Here is a 14,987-nt window from a genome sequence, read left to right as displayed (position 1 = left end):
GGGGGAGGGGGGAGGGGGGAGGAGGGGGAGGAGGAGAAGGGGGAGGAGGGGGAGGGGGAGGAGGGGGAGGAGAAGGGGAGAAGAAGGAGGAGGGGGAGGAGGAGGAGGTGGCGGCGGCACTGGTGTCTTAGAATGCACTTTTAGTTCTGTTGGCTTCTTTGACTGCTCCTCGCATATGGGATGCAGCCTCTTTCCCCGTGCTCCCCCTTCATCCACTGTGGCCTTCGTCACCACGATCACAAAACCGCAGAGCTGGTGGCCAGACCCAGTCCTCCCAGCCACGTGGAACACCACTTTTTTGTTTTTTAACTTCTCATGCCTACCTGCGTGGCCACCATCTGCCCCTTGTGTCTCTGGTGGTTGGGTTAGAATTAGTGACCCTTTCTTAGTTGAGATCTGCCACTCCCTCATTTTGAGAAAGGAAGATCCGCAGAGCTGATGCTGGTTGGAAAGTATCCTCGTTTCCGTGAGGAGGTGGAGCTGTGGCCCCGCCCGGCGCCGTTGCTGGGGAACTACAGGGTCCTCTGCTCTCTCGGGGTCTGTCTGCTAACCTGGCAGAAGGCCTCTTGTAAAGCACTCTGCATTTATTTGTGTGGGTTGTTCTGGATCCAGCCCTGGCAGGGACTGGTGGCGCTGTGGTGTCCTGATCCCCACAGCCAAATGCTGCTCATGGAGTGCTCTTGCTGTTTGAGGACCCTGGGCAGGCCCATTGCTCTAAGCTGGCTTTCTGATAAAAAATCTGGAAGGGCACACAAAAGACACGTTCTCATGTGGGTGCTTACTGTGTGTCAGGGACGGTTCTGAGCACTTCATCTTATTATTTATGCTCACGGGAACCCTAGAAGGTAGGTGCTATGGGACTATTTTGCAGTTGAACAGAGAGAGGCAAGGAATTTGCCTGAGGTGGCAGAGTCAGGATTCAAACCCAGAACATCTGCCCCGAGGCCTACGTTCTTAGCACTACGCTCTGCTTCCCGCCTTGATGTGGCGAGAGGATTTGGGGCTGCTGGAACCCGGCCGTCCCCTGGGAGAAAAGATTAAGGGGCAGTGGTTGTTCGTGTTCAAGATCTAATAGAAGCATGGTGTGCGGCCCTTACCCTGGGAATCGGCAGTGCGTTTGACAGCACGTTGGGGTGACCAGTGAAGATGGTGGCAGAGCTTGCTGTGAGCTGGTGAGGTCTGTGGTGGAAGGTGTCCACTGATGAGGATGGACGTCTCTTGTATAAAGAGATAGAGGAAGAAATAGCATGTCAGATCCTCCAGCTCTCGTACTAGCAGCAAATTGATTTCTGTGGTAAAAGGAGATCTTACAAAGCGAAGTGAGCCTCTTTAGAACTTAAGTCCCCCCACCACCAGGCTGCGAGGAGCTTGCATTTACTGTGTAGGGTTGTCTCCTGGCCTGGCTCTTCTGTCTGCAGGTGTCCCAAATTGAGACAAGGCCCAAGAAGTCATTTCCCCCATCCGCCTCCACCAGAACGGGAACCTGCAGCTGACGTGGGTGCTAAACGGGGGTTAGAGGGGTCATCACGTTTTTCCACTTACAGTCAAGGAGAAATGGCAGTGTTCTCTTCAGGCACCAGCATCATTTCTAACATTTACTGACCGCTTATTACGCAGCAGGCAGTGCTTCTCACTGTTATACGTATATTAATCCAGTTATTTCCAGCAGCAACAATGTGAAGCAGGTGTTGTTATTATCCTCATTTTACTCACGAGCAAATTGAGGCTCTGAGGGGTGAAGTAACTTGCCCAAGGCCACCCAGCAGGTGTGTAGTAGAGCTGGGATTTGAGCCAGGCAGTCTGGCTGCAGAACCATGTTCTTAACCCTTTTACCTGCACCAGGCTGCTCTCTGATGAGCAAAAGTATTGAGTAAAGATTTGACTGACCAACAAGGACCAAACGCGTCCATGAGCTGTTGGTTCTTGTGGCCGCCCCAAGTGGAATGAGAGTGGTTACACGGAGGATGTTTGAAATGGTGAGCATATTGGATGTAACACACAGAGCCATTCCTGGCATATTCAGTGAAGGAGCAAGGAGCCAGTCTTCCTTCTTACTCGTTCTCCTGGCTGTCACCACGGTCTGCCTCATGCTATGCGTGTGCATAGTATACTCATAGCCCCACTTTTTTTTTAAGTTGTGATAAAATATATAGTACCTAAAATTTACCATTTTCCACTTCTGGACTGTAAGATTCCTGAAGGCAGGCGGGTATCTCACTCCCTTCCTTTCCCCTGAGGCACTTTGGTTAGTGTTGTAAGTAAATCATACTTACTCATAGCCCGGATTGCGCAGCCTGGCTAGGTTAGCCATAAATTGGTTAGAAAGCTTACTGTTCTGAGCGTTAGCGAAAAGCAGAGTAAACTTTTCATGTCTCTTCTACCCAGTCTTTTCTTTTTCTTTTTCTTTTTAATACAGCCCAGAGTGGCAGAGATGGACCCCGAAGGAGGGCGTGTGGTGTATTTAATGCCAGGTGCCTTTGTCTGCAGGAAGCAGAGTGGACACCTCGTTTTCTAAACCTCACGCTCCGGTGACCTCTTTCTGAACCAGTTATAGTGAAGGGGAAGCTGGTTTTCAGTCCGGCTTCGTAGCTGCAGTTCCACTAGGAGGGCTTGGATGTCTCATGAGCTGCTGCTGGTTACCAGCAGCCTGGCCCAGCCCACCCGCACCTTTCCCTTGGTCTCTCATGCTGGTCCCTTCTCTGTGTTGGCTCCAGGCAAAGGAGAGATGAGAAGGTGAGGGGAGTATAGGGATCAGAGGCACTGTTAGATAAGGGAGAAGAGCTCTAATTCCACTAGCACTTGTCTTGGCTTATTTATTCTGCAATTTAAAGAGTCTTCTGGGCCTTCCCGAGTGTCTCAAGGCACAAGGAAGAGTCTTGGTCGTAAGGAAGCCCTCTAAGTAGCTGAACTTGGTTGCATGGCTAGGCACCCAGTCTGGCTGCCCCGTCGACAGTTTCCTCTTTCCCTTGCCTCCGTTCGTTCGTTCCTTCATTTGTTTACCCATCACTTGCTGAAGACATAACATGTGCCAAGCACTGTGCTTGGCCAACGGCTATACCAGGCTCTGAAGATTTCAGTCACAGGCCAAATTACACACTGGGAATCATGCCTCCAAAGCAAGATTTGGTCTTAACTCTGGGGATCCAAGGACAAGGTCCTGCTGGAGTGTTTAGAATGGTTGTGGGATAACAGTAGCAACAGCAATAATCATTGATATTAATAGTAGCAGCTGATGCTTATGTAGGGCCTAATCTGTGCCAGGCCCTATTCTAAGCACTTTCTGTAACAGGTCGAATCTCCACAACAGTCCAATGAGGTGTAGGTGCTATTCTCCCCATTACACAGATGAGAAAACCAAGAGAGAAGTTAGGTAGCTTCCCTGAGGTCGCCACCTAGCAAGTGGCTGGAGCAGAGTGAGACCCGGGCAGTCTGGCTTCAGAGCCTGTGCTGGGTCTGTACCGCCTTGACATTGGAGAGGAGGACGCGGGGGAGTTTCCCCCTCAGACCACACATGGAATGGGCTTTGGTGATGTTTGGTTGGGGAGGGTGGGGACACTGTTAAGGACAGAAGGGATGATGTTGACTGTGGTCAGCATTTGCCTGAGAAGGCTCCGGCTGACCTTGCCAAGGAGCTGGCTGATTAATCCTGCATCTGTGTTAGCTTTGGCTTGATCCCACAGATTTGCAGCAGCTGTTGAGAAATAAAAACTTAGCCCCCAGTCAAGCACAAGACCCAGTCCTCAGAGCGAGAAGCGGATTCCGCGTCACCCTCAGGAGCTGGGGCTTTCTCGGAAATCGCCAGGTTGCGTTTCCCGGTGGCATCTGTGGGTGCTGACTAATCCCCCAGTGTCTCAGATTACCTTGGCTGTACAGTTTGGGTTTTTACAGTTTACCAGTTCCCGGTCCTGTCCCTTTTGATACTTGCCTCATCGTTTCCTGGGTCACTGTGAAAGCGTCTCTGGCTGGCGTTCCTGGGATGATAGCTCCAACCGCGGCCTTGGACTCGCTAACCAGAACCAGCCGCCAGGCCGCGCAACGGGAACTTGGAAGTAACTGGATAGCCCATTTTGTCATCCTTTTTGATTTTTGCCACGTTGAGCTAATATTTTCTCCTCTTTCTTTTTTTCGATTTCGTCTTTGTTGCCTTGCTTCTGAATTTGGCGAGCTAATGATAAACACTTCGATGTCTAGGCTTTGGGGTCTTGCTGTGACCTGTTCTGTCGAAGTCCCCTGGGTAGCTACGAAAGGAGGTGGTTCAGCAAGTTGAACGCATCATGGAAATGAACTTCAGGTGGCCTTTGTGCCCGCAGGATAGTCACTGGAGAGAGAGCAAGCAGTGGATGTGAAAGTCCTCCGGTCTTTCCCTCCTGCAGCAGTGTTGGTCAGTGTGACCCTTTTAAAGTCCTTGTTCAAGTTGCCACCAGCCTTTCCTCTCCCCATGACCAGTGGGACGTGAGCTGTCGCTCTCCATCCCGTCTCCTGGTTCAGAGGCTGCTGGGATGGGAACTGCCAGGCTCAGCTCCTTCTCCCCCCTCCGCTCTTTGTGCCCGACTATACTGTATTTCACACTTCAGTCAGCCAAGCCAGGAGGTGAGGAAATGAAGTAGGAATTCTTGTCTGAAGCAGAAGTGGTGTCAGAGTTAAGTAGAGAGAGAAGCAAAATCTAGAGTCAGTTAAAAAAAATTTTCCAGATGCCCTTTTAAAATCTGGAAATCCAAAATGGGAAGTGGGAGGGAGAAAAAAAGAGGTAGGGGGTCAAAAAAAAAAAAAAAAGGGCAAGCTGACCACATAAAACTGGCCAAAAAAATGTATTTTTGTTTTGCAGAAGGTACTTATGGCAAAAATACCATTTGCTACAGAATCCCTGTTTTCTGAGGAGTTTTATAGCCTACTAACTATCCAGTTGATTGATTAACTTTAAAATAGAGTTGACAGGAAAATGTTTTTTGAAGAGGATGCTGACAAGACAAGGGAGAAATAAGCATAAATTGGATTCAGATATTAGTGATGTGTCCCATGTGGGTAGTGCTTTAGTTTTCAAAGCGGCTCCCCACACATCACTTCATTTAAGTTCGATATTCATCCTGTGATGTGGGTATTACTGTGCTAGGCAAGGAGGCGGGACCTGCCCAAGGTCTGGTACCATGTCACTTACTGACATCTAATGAGGTGTCAGGGCCAGGTCCCTGAAGCCCGTTTTCTTTCTACCTTAGCATGTTTCCTCCCAAGAAGGAACTTTAATGAAGAAGCACTTATGCTCCTGACTCTGATTAAATGCTCTAATATCGTACTGAGGAAGAATGTGAACTCATTTCTTGGGGAGCCTTAAAAATAAGCGCAGTTCTTGCTCAGTCTTGGGTGGTTCTGGTCTTCACCATCCTGAGGGCAAAGGGATGAATGAAAGACCACGGGCAGTCATCAGCTCTGAAGGAGTTTAAGAACACAGCAGCGACAGAATAGTGAGATTTTAATCTCCCACTTTTTGCTATTCCATCAATTCAGAGTTTAGGCAAATGCTGATTTTTATTAGGGTGAATTTTCGTGACAAGAATAAAGATGGGGCAATATCATAGCTCTTTCAGTTCAATCAGAGTCAAGCCATGCACTAAAATGCACTGAGACAAGGGGTCTTTATCTGGGATGCATAGACCTCTTGGGATCAGACAAATTCATTAACAGGCTTCAAGGAATTCATGAACTCCGAAATGGCACACAGACGTTTTTGTGTATGTGCATTTTTCTCTGGAGAAAGGATCTATAGCTTATATCCTCAAAAGTGTCTGTGACCCAAAAATGGTTATGAAACCACTGTTTTAAGAGGCCTTTTTGAAACCCTTTAGTGGACTTGAGATGTTGAAAAGGCACAGAGGTGAATCTCGGTGGTCATTTCTTTAAGCTCAAGCATTTCTCATTTCCTGTCAGCATGAGAAAAGCATCAAAGCGGACCTACATGACTTCTCTAACATAAGGTGCACTTTCTGGTTCAGGTATCAAAATTGGCATGGTTGGAATGATCCTTCCTGTGCCTTCTGCACTCTGCACAGAGCAGAGCAACCGTGGTGCGGCAACCTGCGGCAGCCAGTCCCGGGCAAATCTGCAAATCACTGATGGATGACCTAAGTTCCTAAATAAATCACTATCATGTAAAATTAGACCATGATGTGTAGTCTACAAAAGGATCAACTTTTCAGTGTCAGATGTGAGTCTAGAAGCATAATTTTTTCCCTTGGAAACAAAAGATCCAACAGCAATGGATGAAACACAAGCCAAGACCTGTCTTCCTTGAGACCCAGTGGGAAAGAAAAGGAAGGGTCCCTAGGGAGGGAGGGATGACAGGGGTCATCAGGGTTACAGTTTCTTACCTCCCCAAGGACGATGCTGATAGAAAAGAAGTATCTGATTTGGGGTGAGGCAGGGGGAGGGTGTTATAATCCTTCTGCCTATACAAGGGACCCAGAACAAACTGAGTTCCTCTTTATCTGTCAAGGCAGGGCAAGGACAGCACCTATAGTATTAGAGTCATAAAAGGTACTACATTAATACCCTCAGGCCATCGTAAGCAGGCCTCCCAGGGCCTCCTTTGATGACGTCTCCTGGGGGAATGTTCCTGACCCACACTGGGGTGGCCAAGCATTTAGGGGCTAGTTCTTCCAGGTTCCAAAACCCACCTTTCCTTTAAAAATACCTAGCCAAGAGCCAATCACATGCTTACATTTGAAGTCTGAGTGCCTACGGTCAAACCGCTCTAGTAGAATCACATTGTGTCTGCCATCTTTATTTTTAAGGCTCACAGGCTGCAGTTTACTTTAGGGAAACTGTCTAGCTACCCACAAAGAGAGTCTTGTTACAAGATACCATTTGCTTGTGGGAGCCCGAGGCCCCAGGAAGATATGACTGTAGTGATCCCCTAACAATACATGTGACCAGGGAAGATTTCTTCTATGAAGGCAAGGATGGTTTAACCTTGGAGTGGCTACTAATGAAATATACCACAACAGGTGAAAAGAATAACCATAAAGTCACCATCCATTCCTGATAAAACTTTTGGTCAAAAAGTTATGGAAGGCTGTTATTTTTTTAATTGTGGTAAAATACACATAACATAATATTTACCATCTTAACCATTTTTAAGTGTGCAGTTCAGTGGTATTAAATACATTCACATTGCTGTGCAACCATCACCACCCCCATGATTCTTTTTATCTTGTAAAACTGAGATTGTACCCATTAAACAATACCTCTTCATTCCCCCCTCCCCTCCGCCCCTGGCAACCACCGTTATACTTTCTGTCTTTGTGGTTTTGACTAATCTAAGTACTTCATATAGGTGGAATCATATAGCATTTGTCTTTTTGTGTCTGGCCTATTTTACTTATCCTAATGTCCTCAAGGTTCATCCGTGTTGTAGCATATTGCAGAATTTCCTTCTTTTTTAAGGCTGGGTAATATTCAAAACTATTTTGTTTAACTGTTAAAGAATATCTGTCTCAAATTAATGGCTAATATTACATATGATAATAAAATATATGGATATATCTGTTATAGTCAGGAAGAAGATAAGGATGCTTGCTACTTAATATTGTTCTGGAAATTCCAGCCAATATAGTTCCATAAGAAAAGGAAATAAACAGTATAACTCTTGAAAAAAGAAGATAAATGATCTTTATTTGCAAGTAGCATGGTTTTCTTTTTTTTTTTTTTAAAGATTGGCACCTGGGCTAACAACTGTTGCCAATCTTTTTATTTTCTTTCCTGCTTTATCTCCCCGCCCCCCCCCCCCCCCCGTACACAGTTGTATATCTTAGTTGCACGTCCTTCTAGTTGTAGACCTCAACGTGGCCTGACGAGCGGTGCCATGTCCGTGCCCAGGATCTGAACCCTGGGCTGCTGCAGCAGAGTGCGCGAGCTTAACCACTCGGCCACGGAGCCGGCCCCTGGTTTTCTATTCAGACTAAAACACTACTTTGAAGTAAGAGTATATATTTAAAAATTAGCTGTTTTTACAGCTCCACCTTTCCATTTGTGACCTAGATTCCACCCTTTTGCCTATTCAAGGACTTTGTTCTTGCATTTTTCCTTCTCGTCAATTTTTTTCTCTCCTTTCTGGATTATCCCCAACAGCATATGTGACAGTATCTCCCATCTTTAAGATATCCTCCCTCTGACCTCATCATGTGCTTTTCCAGCTACAATCCCATTTCTCTGCTCTCTTTATAGCAAAACTCGTAAAGAGAACTGTCTGTAGCCACTCCCTCAGCCCCTTGTGTGCCATTTTCTCTTTCTCTTTTTATAACCTTTCTTTTTATTATTCTCCTCTAGGCGTTTGATATGTTGGCAAGAGGACTCACATTTGTATGGGTCCCACGCCCGCTTTAGGTGTGCGCGCTAGACAGAGCTGTGCCCCACTTCTTCCCTCTTCACTTCGGCCTGTCTGTCAGCTTCACCACTTCACCGACTCCTCCCTGATCCCATCAAGGTCTCATGAGACCTTAGTTGCCTATCGACTGGTCAGTTCTCCGTCCTCATCTTACTCAACAACTCAGCAGCATTTGACGCAGTGGCCTACTCTCTCCTCGCCAACACTTTCTTCACCTGCCTATTGGGACACCAAAGTCTCCTTGTTTTCCTCCCACATCGCTCATCACTCCTGCTCAGTCTTCTGTGGGTGGGCCCTGGCTCTTTTCCCCTGTGGCCGTGTCTTCTGCTTGGATGACCTCATCCAGGCCCATGACCCCTAACAGCATGTAGGCACTGATGATCCCTGGTGATATATCATGGCCCGCCCCCAGAGTCTAGATTTGTCAGTGCAGATGCCTGCTCAAAGTCTTCACTTGCACGTCTCACAGGCACTTCAAACTTGACCTGTCCGATCTTGATTTTTCTCTCAAACTTGCTCCTCCTCTTGCTTAATGGGACACCTTAACACGCTTTTGTTCAAGCCCCCAAACCACAGTACATCCTTGATCTTTTTCTTTCCCTCACCCGTTTCTTGCATTCAATTTATCAACCTCTCCTGTTGACTGTCTTCAAAATACATCACGGCCTCACCCTGCTGCTACAACCCAAGTCTTCTCCATTGCTCTCAGCTTCTGCCTGGACTGTTGGCAGTGGCCTCCCCCATGGGTCTTCTGCCTTCACCTGTCTTCCTCAGCAGTCTGTTCCTTCACAGCAGCTGGAGTGACATTTTAAAATGTAAATCAGATTGTACCACTCCCCTGCTGACCCTCAGTTGCTTCCTATTACACTTAGAATAAAATTCCATTCTTTCTACCAGTCCATAGGTCCTTAAAGATCTGGTCTCTGAGCGCCCGTCTCACCTTTTTGCGGCCCCTCTCCCTGACTCTGTTTGGCTGCATCTACTCCAGCCTTCCCTAGTCAGCCTCCTGGCCTCTACACAGGTTCCCTGGGCCTCAGGTGGCCTCCTCGATGCACACATGACTTGCTTCATCTCATTATGGGGGTCTGTGCTCAAATGCCACTTCTTCAAAGATGCTTCCCCGATCACCATCCAAATATGTGCCACTCCCCCCGCATGCCTCTGCTCCTACCTTGCTCTGTTTTCTTTGATTACTCACAAGTGTCTGAAATTATTTTTCTATTTATATTTTTATTTATTGTCTGTCTCTCCCCCTAGAATAGAAGCTGTGAAGGCAGCAACTTCATCTGCCTTGTTCTATCTTGTATCCCTTGTGCTCAAAGCAGAGCTGGCCCATAGTAGGTGCTCAGTTAGTGTCTGTTGAATGAATTTTAGCACTTACCAGTTATAAAACATCCAGGGGGAGGGGGGCCGGCCCCGTGGCCGAGTGGTTAAGTTCACGCACTTCCCTTTGGCAGCCCAGGGTTTCACCGGTTCAAATTCTGGGTGCGGACATGGCACCGCTCAGGAAGCCATGCTGAGGTGGCATCCCACATGCCACAACTAGAAGGGCCCACAACTCAAAATACACAGCTATGTACCAGGGGCTTTGGGGAGAAAACGGAAACATAAAATCTTTAAAAAAAAAATCCTGGGAAAAAACGGTGTGTTTACGACATTGAGATATACGTATGTATATAGTGCCTAAACATCAGTAAGTAAAAGATCAGCAACCAAAATGAGGCATCATTTTCTCCTATCTAATCGGAAAAACTAATGTTAGTGATACTGTTAGTGAGAGGACTAGGAAATGGGCCCTCTCTTTTGCCACTGGTGGAAATATAAAATTGTCTAAGCTTTCATAAGTGGTGAGTCATGGATGATTTTTATCTCAGTTTTTGTGGTTTGCTATGTTTCCCATTTTTTCCCAATAATTTTTAAACCAGAAAAATCCCTTAATCTTCCTTTGCCCCCGCCATTTTTTTTTATTCACCTGGCTGGATCCTTGCACAGCAAACTTGTGAGGCTGATCCCAGGGGCAAGACGCTCTCGTTCTGCTGTTGATCTTCTCCTAAGAATATTTGATCTGAATCTTGTGTCAGATGTCTCTGGAATGATGCAATCCTGGTCATTGAAAACCATGTGTGCAGAGTCACTCTTGCTCTCAGGGCCTGGGCTGGTTTGGGGAGCCCATGAGCACTAAGGTGGGGCCCACCCAGTTTGAGGTGGGGTCCCACAACCCTTCCTGCCAAGACCCAGGTCTCCATAGACAGGGGAAGCCTAACATTTCTTGGCAGATAACACTGCCCGACTCCCTCGCTGCTTGGAAGTGAATTAAAAACAATAACAATCACAGCCACACATACCTTTCCCTCTGCTGTGTGCAGCTGGACTTCTGGTGCCTGTTTCCCTTAGACACACCCGGGCTCTGTTCTGCCAGTGCCCACACGGCCAGCCCTCTCGTCTGGGCCCCAGGCCCCCGGAAGGAAGGCCAGCAGCCGAATCATTATTGGCCATTCTTCAGTTTTCCCTTGTTGCTTTCTTTCTGGAGGTGCTTTGGTAATTCGGCATTTCATTTAATTATGTCATTTCTGGGCATGGCAGTTGAGTTCCTGAGCACCCCGTGGCCCACCCTGAACGGTGTTCACCCCGATGTCTAGAGCAAACCAAGGAGCCTGCGCATACTCGGCTCCTAGCTCTCGGCTGTTGCATTGATGTTTTCTCAGCCTCATCCCTCTTAGACCCTGGCCCTCTGACAGTTGGCACAGTAACCTCAAGAGCCTGCCAATAGGCTGTGGATTATTTGGAGTGGCACCGAGAGAGAGATGAGGGTTGGAGCTGGCTCAGGATATCGCTTCCCTAGCGTTTGTGGGCTGAATGGCACACACTTAGAACAACTGCCGATGCTCCCAGTGCAGGAACCTGGGACGCGGTGAGAGGGGCAGATTTTAACTACTTGGTCTTCTGTTGGCTATGCTGTCCCTTCTCCCTTGGGGCTCGGGGGACACGGCAGAGCAGGGGAGCAGGGGAGCACCTGCCTGCTGCTAGGATGGGGAGGCACCCATCATAAGCTCCCCTTCCTGCCTTAAGCACCTGGTGGAGGTCTGATGATGTTTGAAAGATGCCTAATCCGTCTCCATGCCTTTTAGAGAAAGTGCCTGTGGGAGAGGTGGGAGAGAAGAGCTCTCCTAGAATAGGTGTGGTCCTCTGTCAGCCCCTGCCCAGGCTTGAGTCTGGGGGTGACTCAGACTCGGGGTCCCCTGCACTGTCATGGACTGCAGGGGCAGGTGGGGTTGTAGCTTCACTTGTCTCTTTTGCCTAGTCAACCCTGCTTTGCATCAGTTGTTCATTTATCTGTACTTCTGTGTTTTCTAGTTCATCTACCCCTCGGGCCTAAGGGGCTCAAAAGAACTCTGCAATTAATCCGGTTTGGACTTAACCATCTTCTTTTATGTTTCTTCTTACAGCTTAAACTTTGGAACAAATATCGAATTTCCAACATTCCATCACTAATATTCCTAGACGCCACCACCGGGAAGGTCGTGTGCAGGAATGGGCTGCTGGTGATCCGTGATGACCCAGAAGGTGAGCCCTTGGCATGTCCATCCCATAGTCCTGTTCCGTCCCCCTGCCCCGACCTCCTCCCCATTGGTAGAGAGCGTCCAAATGAACTACATGTACATGGGTTTATTTGGCTAGAGGATACTGTCTTGATGAAATTATAGTATTCTCCAGGTCATGGCTCAGATTTTTAAAGGGATTAGAATGTCCTTTCTGGGAGCTTTAATTCATGGGCCAGAGGAGATGGAATCTGAAAAAGGAAGTTCAGCTTTGAGAGCTGAGGAGGCCTTTGAGAAGGAGCTAGATCCAGGATACTGACTTCTAGTGCCTTTTCGACAGCAGCTGTCACCTTGACAATTAGAGGCAGGCTAAGTGGTTTTTGTTTTTCTTTTCTTTATAATAATTCTGTAGCAAAGTCACAGTCTCTGGGTTGCTCTCCCATCCTCAGCGGTGACTGCCCCTCATTTCTTGGTGCTGCCCCCGTCCTGCTGGCCTTGGTCTTGCTGACCAGCCGGGTGGTGGCCACGCAATGAGTAGGCATCTCTGCTCTGATAACCCTGCTCAGTGGCTGTCCATGGTCTGTTCCTTTCCCCCTTGCCCTGGAGTCATAATAGGGTCATGAGGTCTTCCCTCCCTCACTTGTTGATCAAATTAGAGAAGTCAACCCTGGTCACAAATTTTCCCAGTAAAAATTTCACATGCTTCAAAGAATTGCCCTCTGTAAAAACCAGAGCATGGCAGAACTAAGTTTTTACCTTCTCAAATCTAAACACACACACATATATGCCCCCTACTCTGAAGCTTGTTAAAAAGGCAGATTCCCCAGTCCCACCCCCAGGGATTTTTGGATTCAGTTGTTTCAGGGTGGGCTTGGCCATCTGCACTCTTAACCAGCCTGTGCTTCTCCCATCCCCTGCTCACCCCGGGTGGTTTTGAGGCAGTGGTCCGTGGACCACCCTGGGAGAAAACACTGCTTTGTTGAGCTGGGAGCATATTATTTGCTCTTCCTGCCTGGAGCTTAAGTGTCATCAGAATGTAGACCATCTGGGTTGAGTAGATTTTACTCTTTCCTTTCACTAGACTTAAATTCTCATCTCACTTGGTTCCCTGGGCCCCAAACCAGACCATCTGAAGCAAGATCTCTGGGGGTGGGGCCCAGGAGCATCATATTTTAAAATCCCCAGCTGACTCTACGATGCAGTCAGAATTGACAGCCTCTGAGACTCCAGGGTTGGAATTGAAGAAACTCATGGTTAACACCTGAGCAATGATTCCCTACCTTGGCCCATCGTCAGAGTTACCTGGAGAGTCTGTTTTGCTTTGTTTTGGACGTACTTCTTCAACCTTGCTCTCAGATCCCAGGACTCAGCGTGGGACCTGGGCTTCTGTAGTTTTCAAAAGGCCCCAGGGGCTGGGTCCTGTGATCATCCAGGTTCGGGACCCATTGCCTGGAGGGTAGGCAGGCTCTGCCATGGATGAGTCCTGCTTTTATTCCTGGGTTTTAGCTGCAGATCCTACGGATGTGTTAACAAATGCTATTTGATGATGAGGTTGTCATGCCGTGCATCCCTGAGGGTCTTGGGTCAGAGATCACAATGAAGAGTCTTAACAATTCTCTCCCTCTGTTGCCTGTTTCAGGTTTGGAATTCCCTTGGGGACCTAAACCCTTCAGGGAAGTCATTGCAGGGCCCTTGCTTAGAAATAACGGGCAGTCCCTGGAGAGCAGCAGCCTGGAGGGGTCTCACGTGGGAGTCTATTTCTCCGCACACTGGGTGAGTGTTTGTTCCTCTTCAGTCCAGACAGAAGGAGCAGTGATGTTCCACCAAGACCAGTTGTGGTTGGCTTCTGGCGGTTCTTGCTTTCTCCTGTGCCTGCTGCATTGTTGGCAAGCCATGAGTGCTTGTTGTTATGAATGATAATAGCAGCAAGAAAATGATCTCTTTGACTGGTCTAAAAGGATAGTCCTCCTAACCTCTTCTGGTGAGACTTCTAATGGACCCTGAGGGGGTTCGTTTCTGCTGCTGCCTGCTGGCACACAGTGTGGGTGTGGAGGAGCTGTGCTGGGTGCTCACTATTAGAAGAGGCATTTTTGTTTCTGCCTCTTTTATAAACTGGGTTTTGCTGTACCAATCCTACTTGGGTCTTGCTAACCTGGCCTCTGATGACAAGTGGCTGGGAAATTGGAAAGAGAAGGGACAACGTCACCCTGCAGGATCCCACTCTTGTCTTTCAGTGTCCACCCTGCCGAAGCCTCACGCGGGTCCTGGTGGAATCCTACCGGAAGATCAAGGAGGCAGGCCAGAAATTTGAGATCATCTTTGTTAGTGCAGACAGGTAACGTGTGCTGGGGAGGGTGGCGGTGTAGCTGCCCTTTTCTGCAGGCGGTTAACATGTGTTCCTTTTGCCTTACACTTCTCACTTCTTTAGAGCTTGGAGGTAGGGATTGGGGAAGACATGTCTGGGAATATTGGCAGAGGGACGGATACATTTCATATTTACTCATGTAATTGTCTGCAGTGGAGCCTAGGAAAACCTGTTCTTGCTGTAAATACCTGGGTTATGTCCCAATTCTGGCCTGGATCATTTGAGATTAGGATACATTTGTCTGGTTTGTTCATCTTTTTAGATTGTGATGAAAGGATTCAGAGGGGGAAGGATGGAAAGAAAAGAGTCAGAGACTGATGGAATGTGACACCTCTCTTGGATGGCTATGCAGTCATTTTTCTTAGCTCTGACCACATACTTTGTCTGGAGGCTATCATAAAAACAAGAAGGGCAGACATTCTTCCTGGAGTCCATCAGGTCCTTTTAGCCTCAATTTCTTCTGCTTCTTGCCCTCTCACTGGCTTTACTCATCACTTACCTTCCTCCATCACAAAACTCCAGCCCCAATTCAAACCGAGCCACCAGGCACTTCTGCCTCTTAAGTTCTTGTTCATAGAAGGGTCTCTGAGATGCCAACACACTGAGGGCGTTTTGTACACTCTGCATCCTTAACGTCTGCACTTTGCCATGCTCGTTTTCTTGGGCCATGGTCCCACCCTGCTGGTCCCCAGCTCCCATCTCTGCA

At 48.0% G+C, this 14,987-nt stretch overlaps 1 protein-coding gene across 1 annotated transcript in view; it reads left to right on the top strand.

Annotated features, from left to right (window-relative positions):
* Positions 1–14,987, top strand: part of NXN (nucleoredoxin) — a 138,558-nt gene that overhangs the window by 102,704 nt on the left and 20,867 nt on the right. Inside the window, exons 2-4 of the mRNA XM_046677553.1 lie at positions 11,824–11,941; positions 13,556–13,689; positions 14,151–14,251. Of these exons, the coding sequence (XP_046533509.1) occupies positions 11,824–11,941; positions 13,556–13,689; positions 14,151–14,251 (353 nt within the window). The remainder of the gene's footprint in view (positions 1–11,823; positions 11,942–13,555; positions 13,690–14,150; positions 14,252–14,987) is intronic.

Source organism: Equus quagga, chromosome 11 (assembly GCF_021613505.1).
Source record: "Equus quagga isolate Etosha38 chromosome 11, UCLA_HA_Equagga_1.0, whole genome shotgun sequence".
NCBI classification, from domain to species: domain Eukaryota; kingdom Metazoa; phylum Chordata; class Mammalia; order Perissodactyla; family Equidae; genus Equus; species Equus quagga.
Note: the sequence above shows the minus strand (reverse complement) of the source record. Positions and strands in the feature narration are given on the sequence as shown.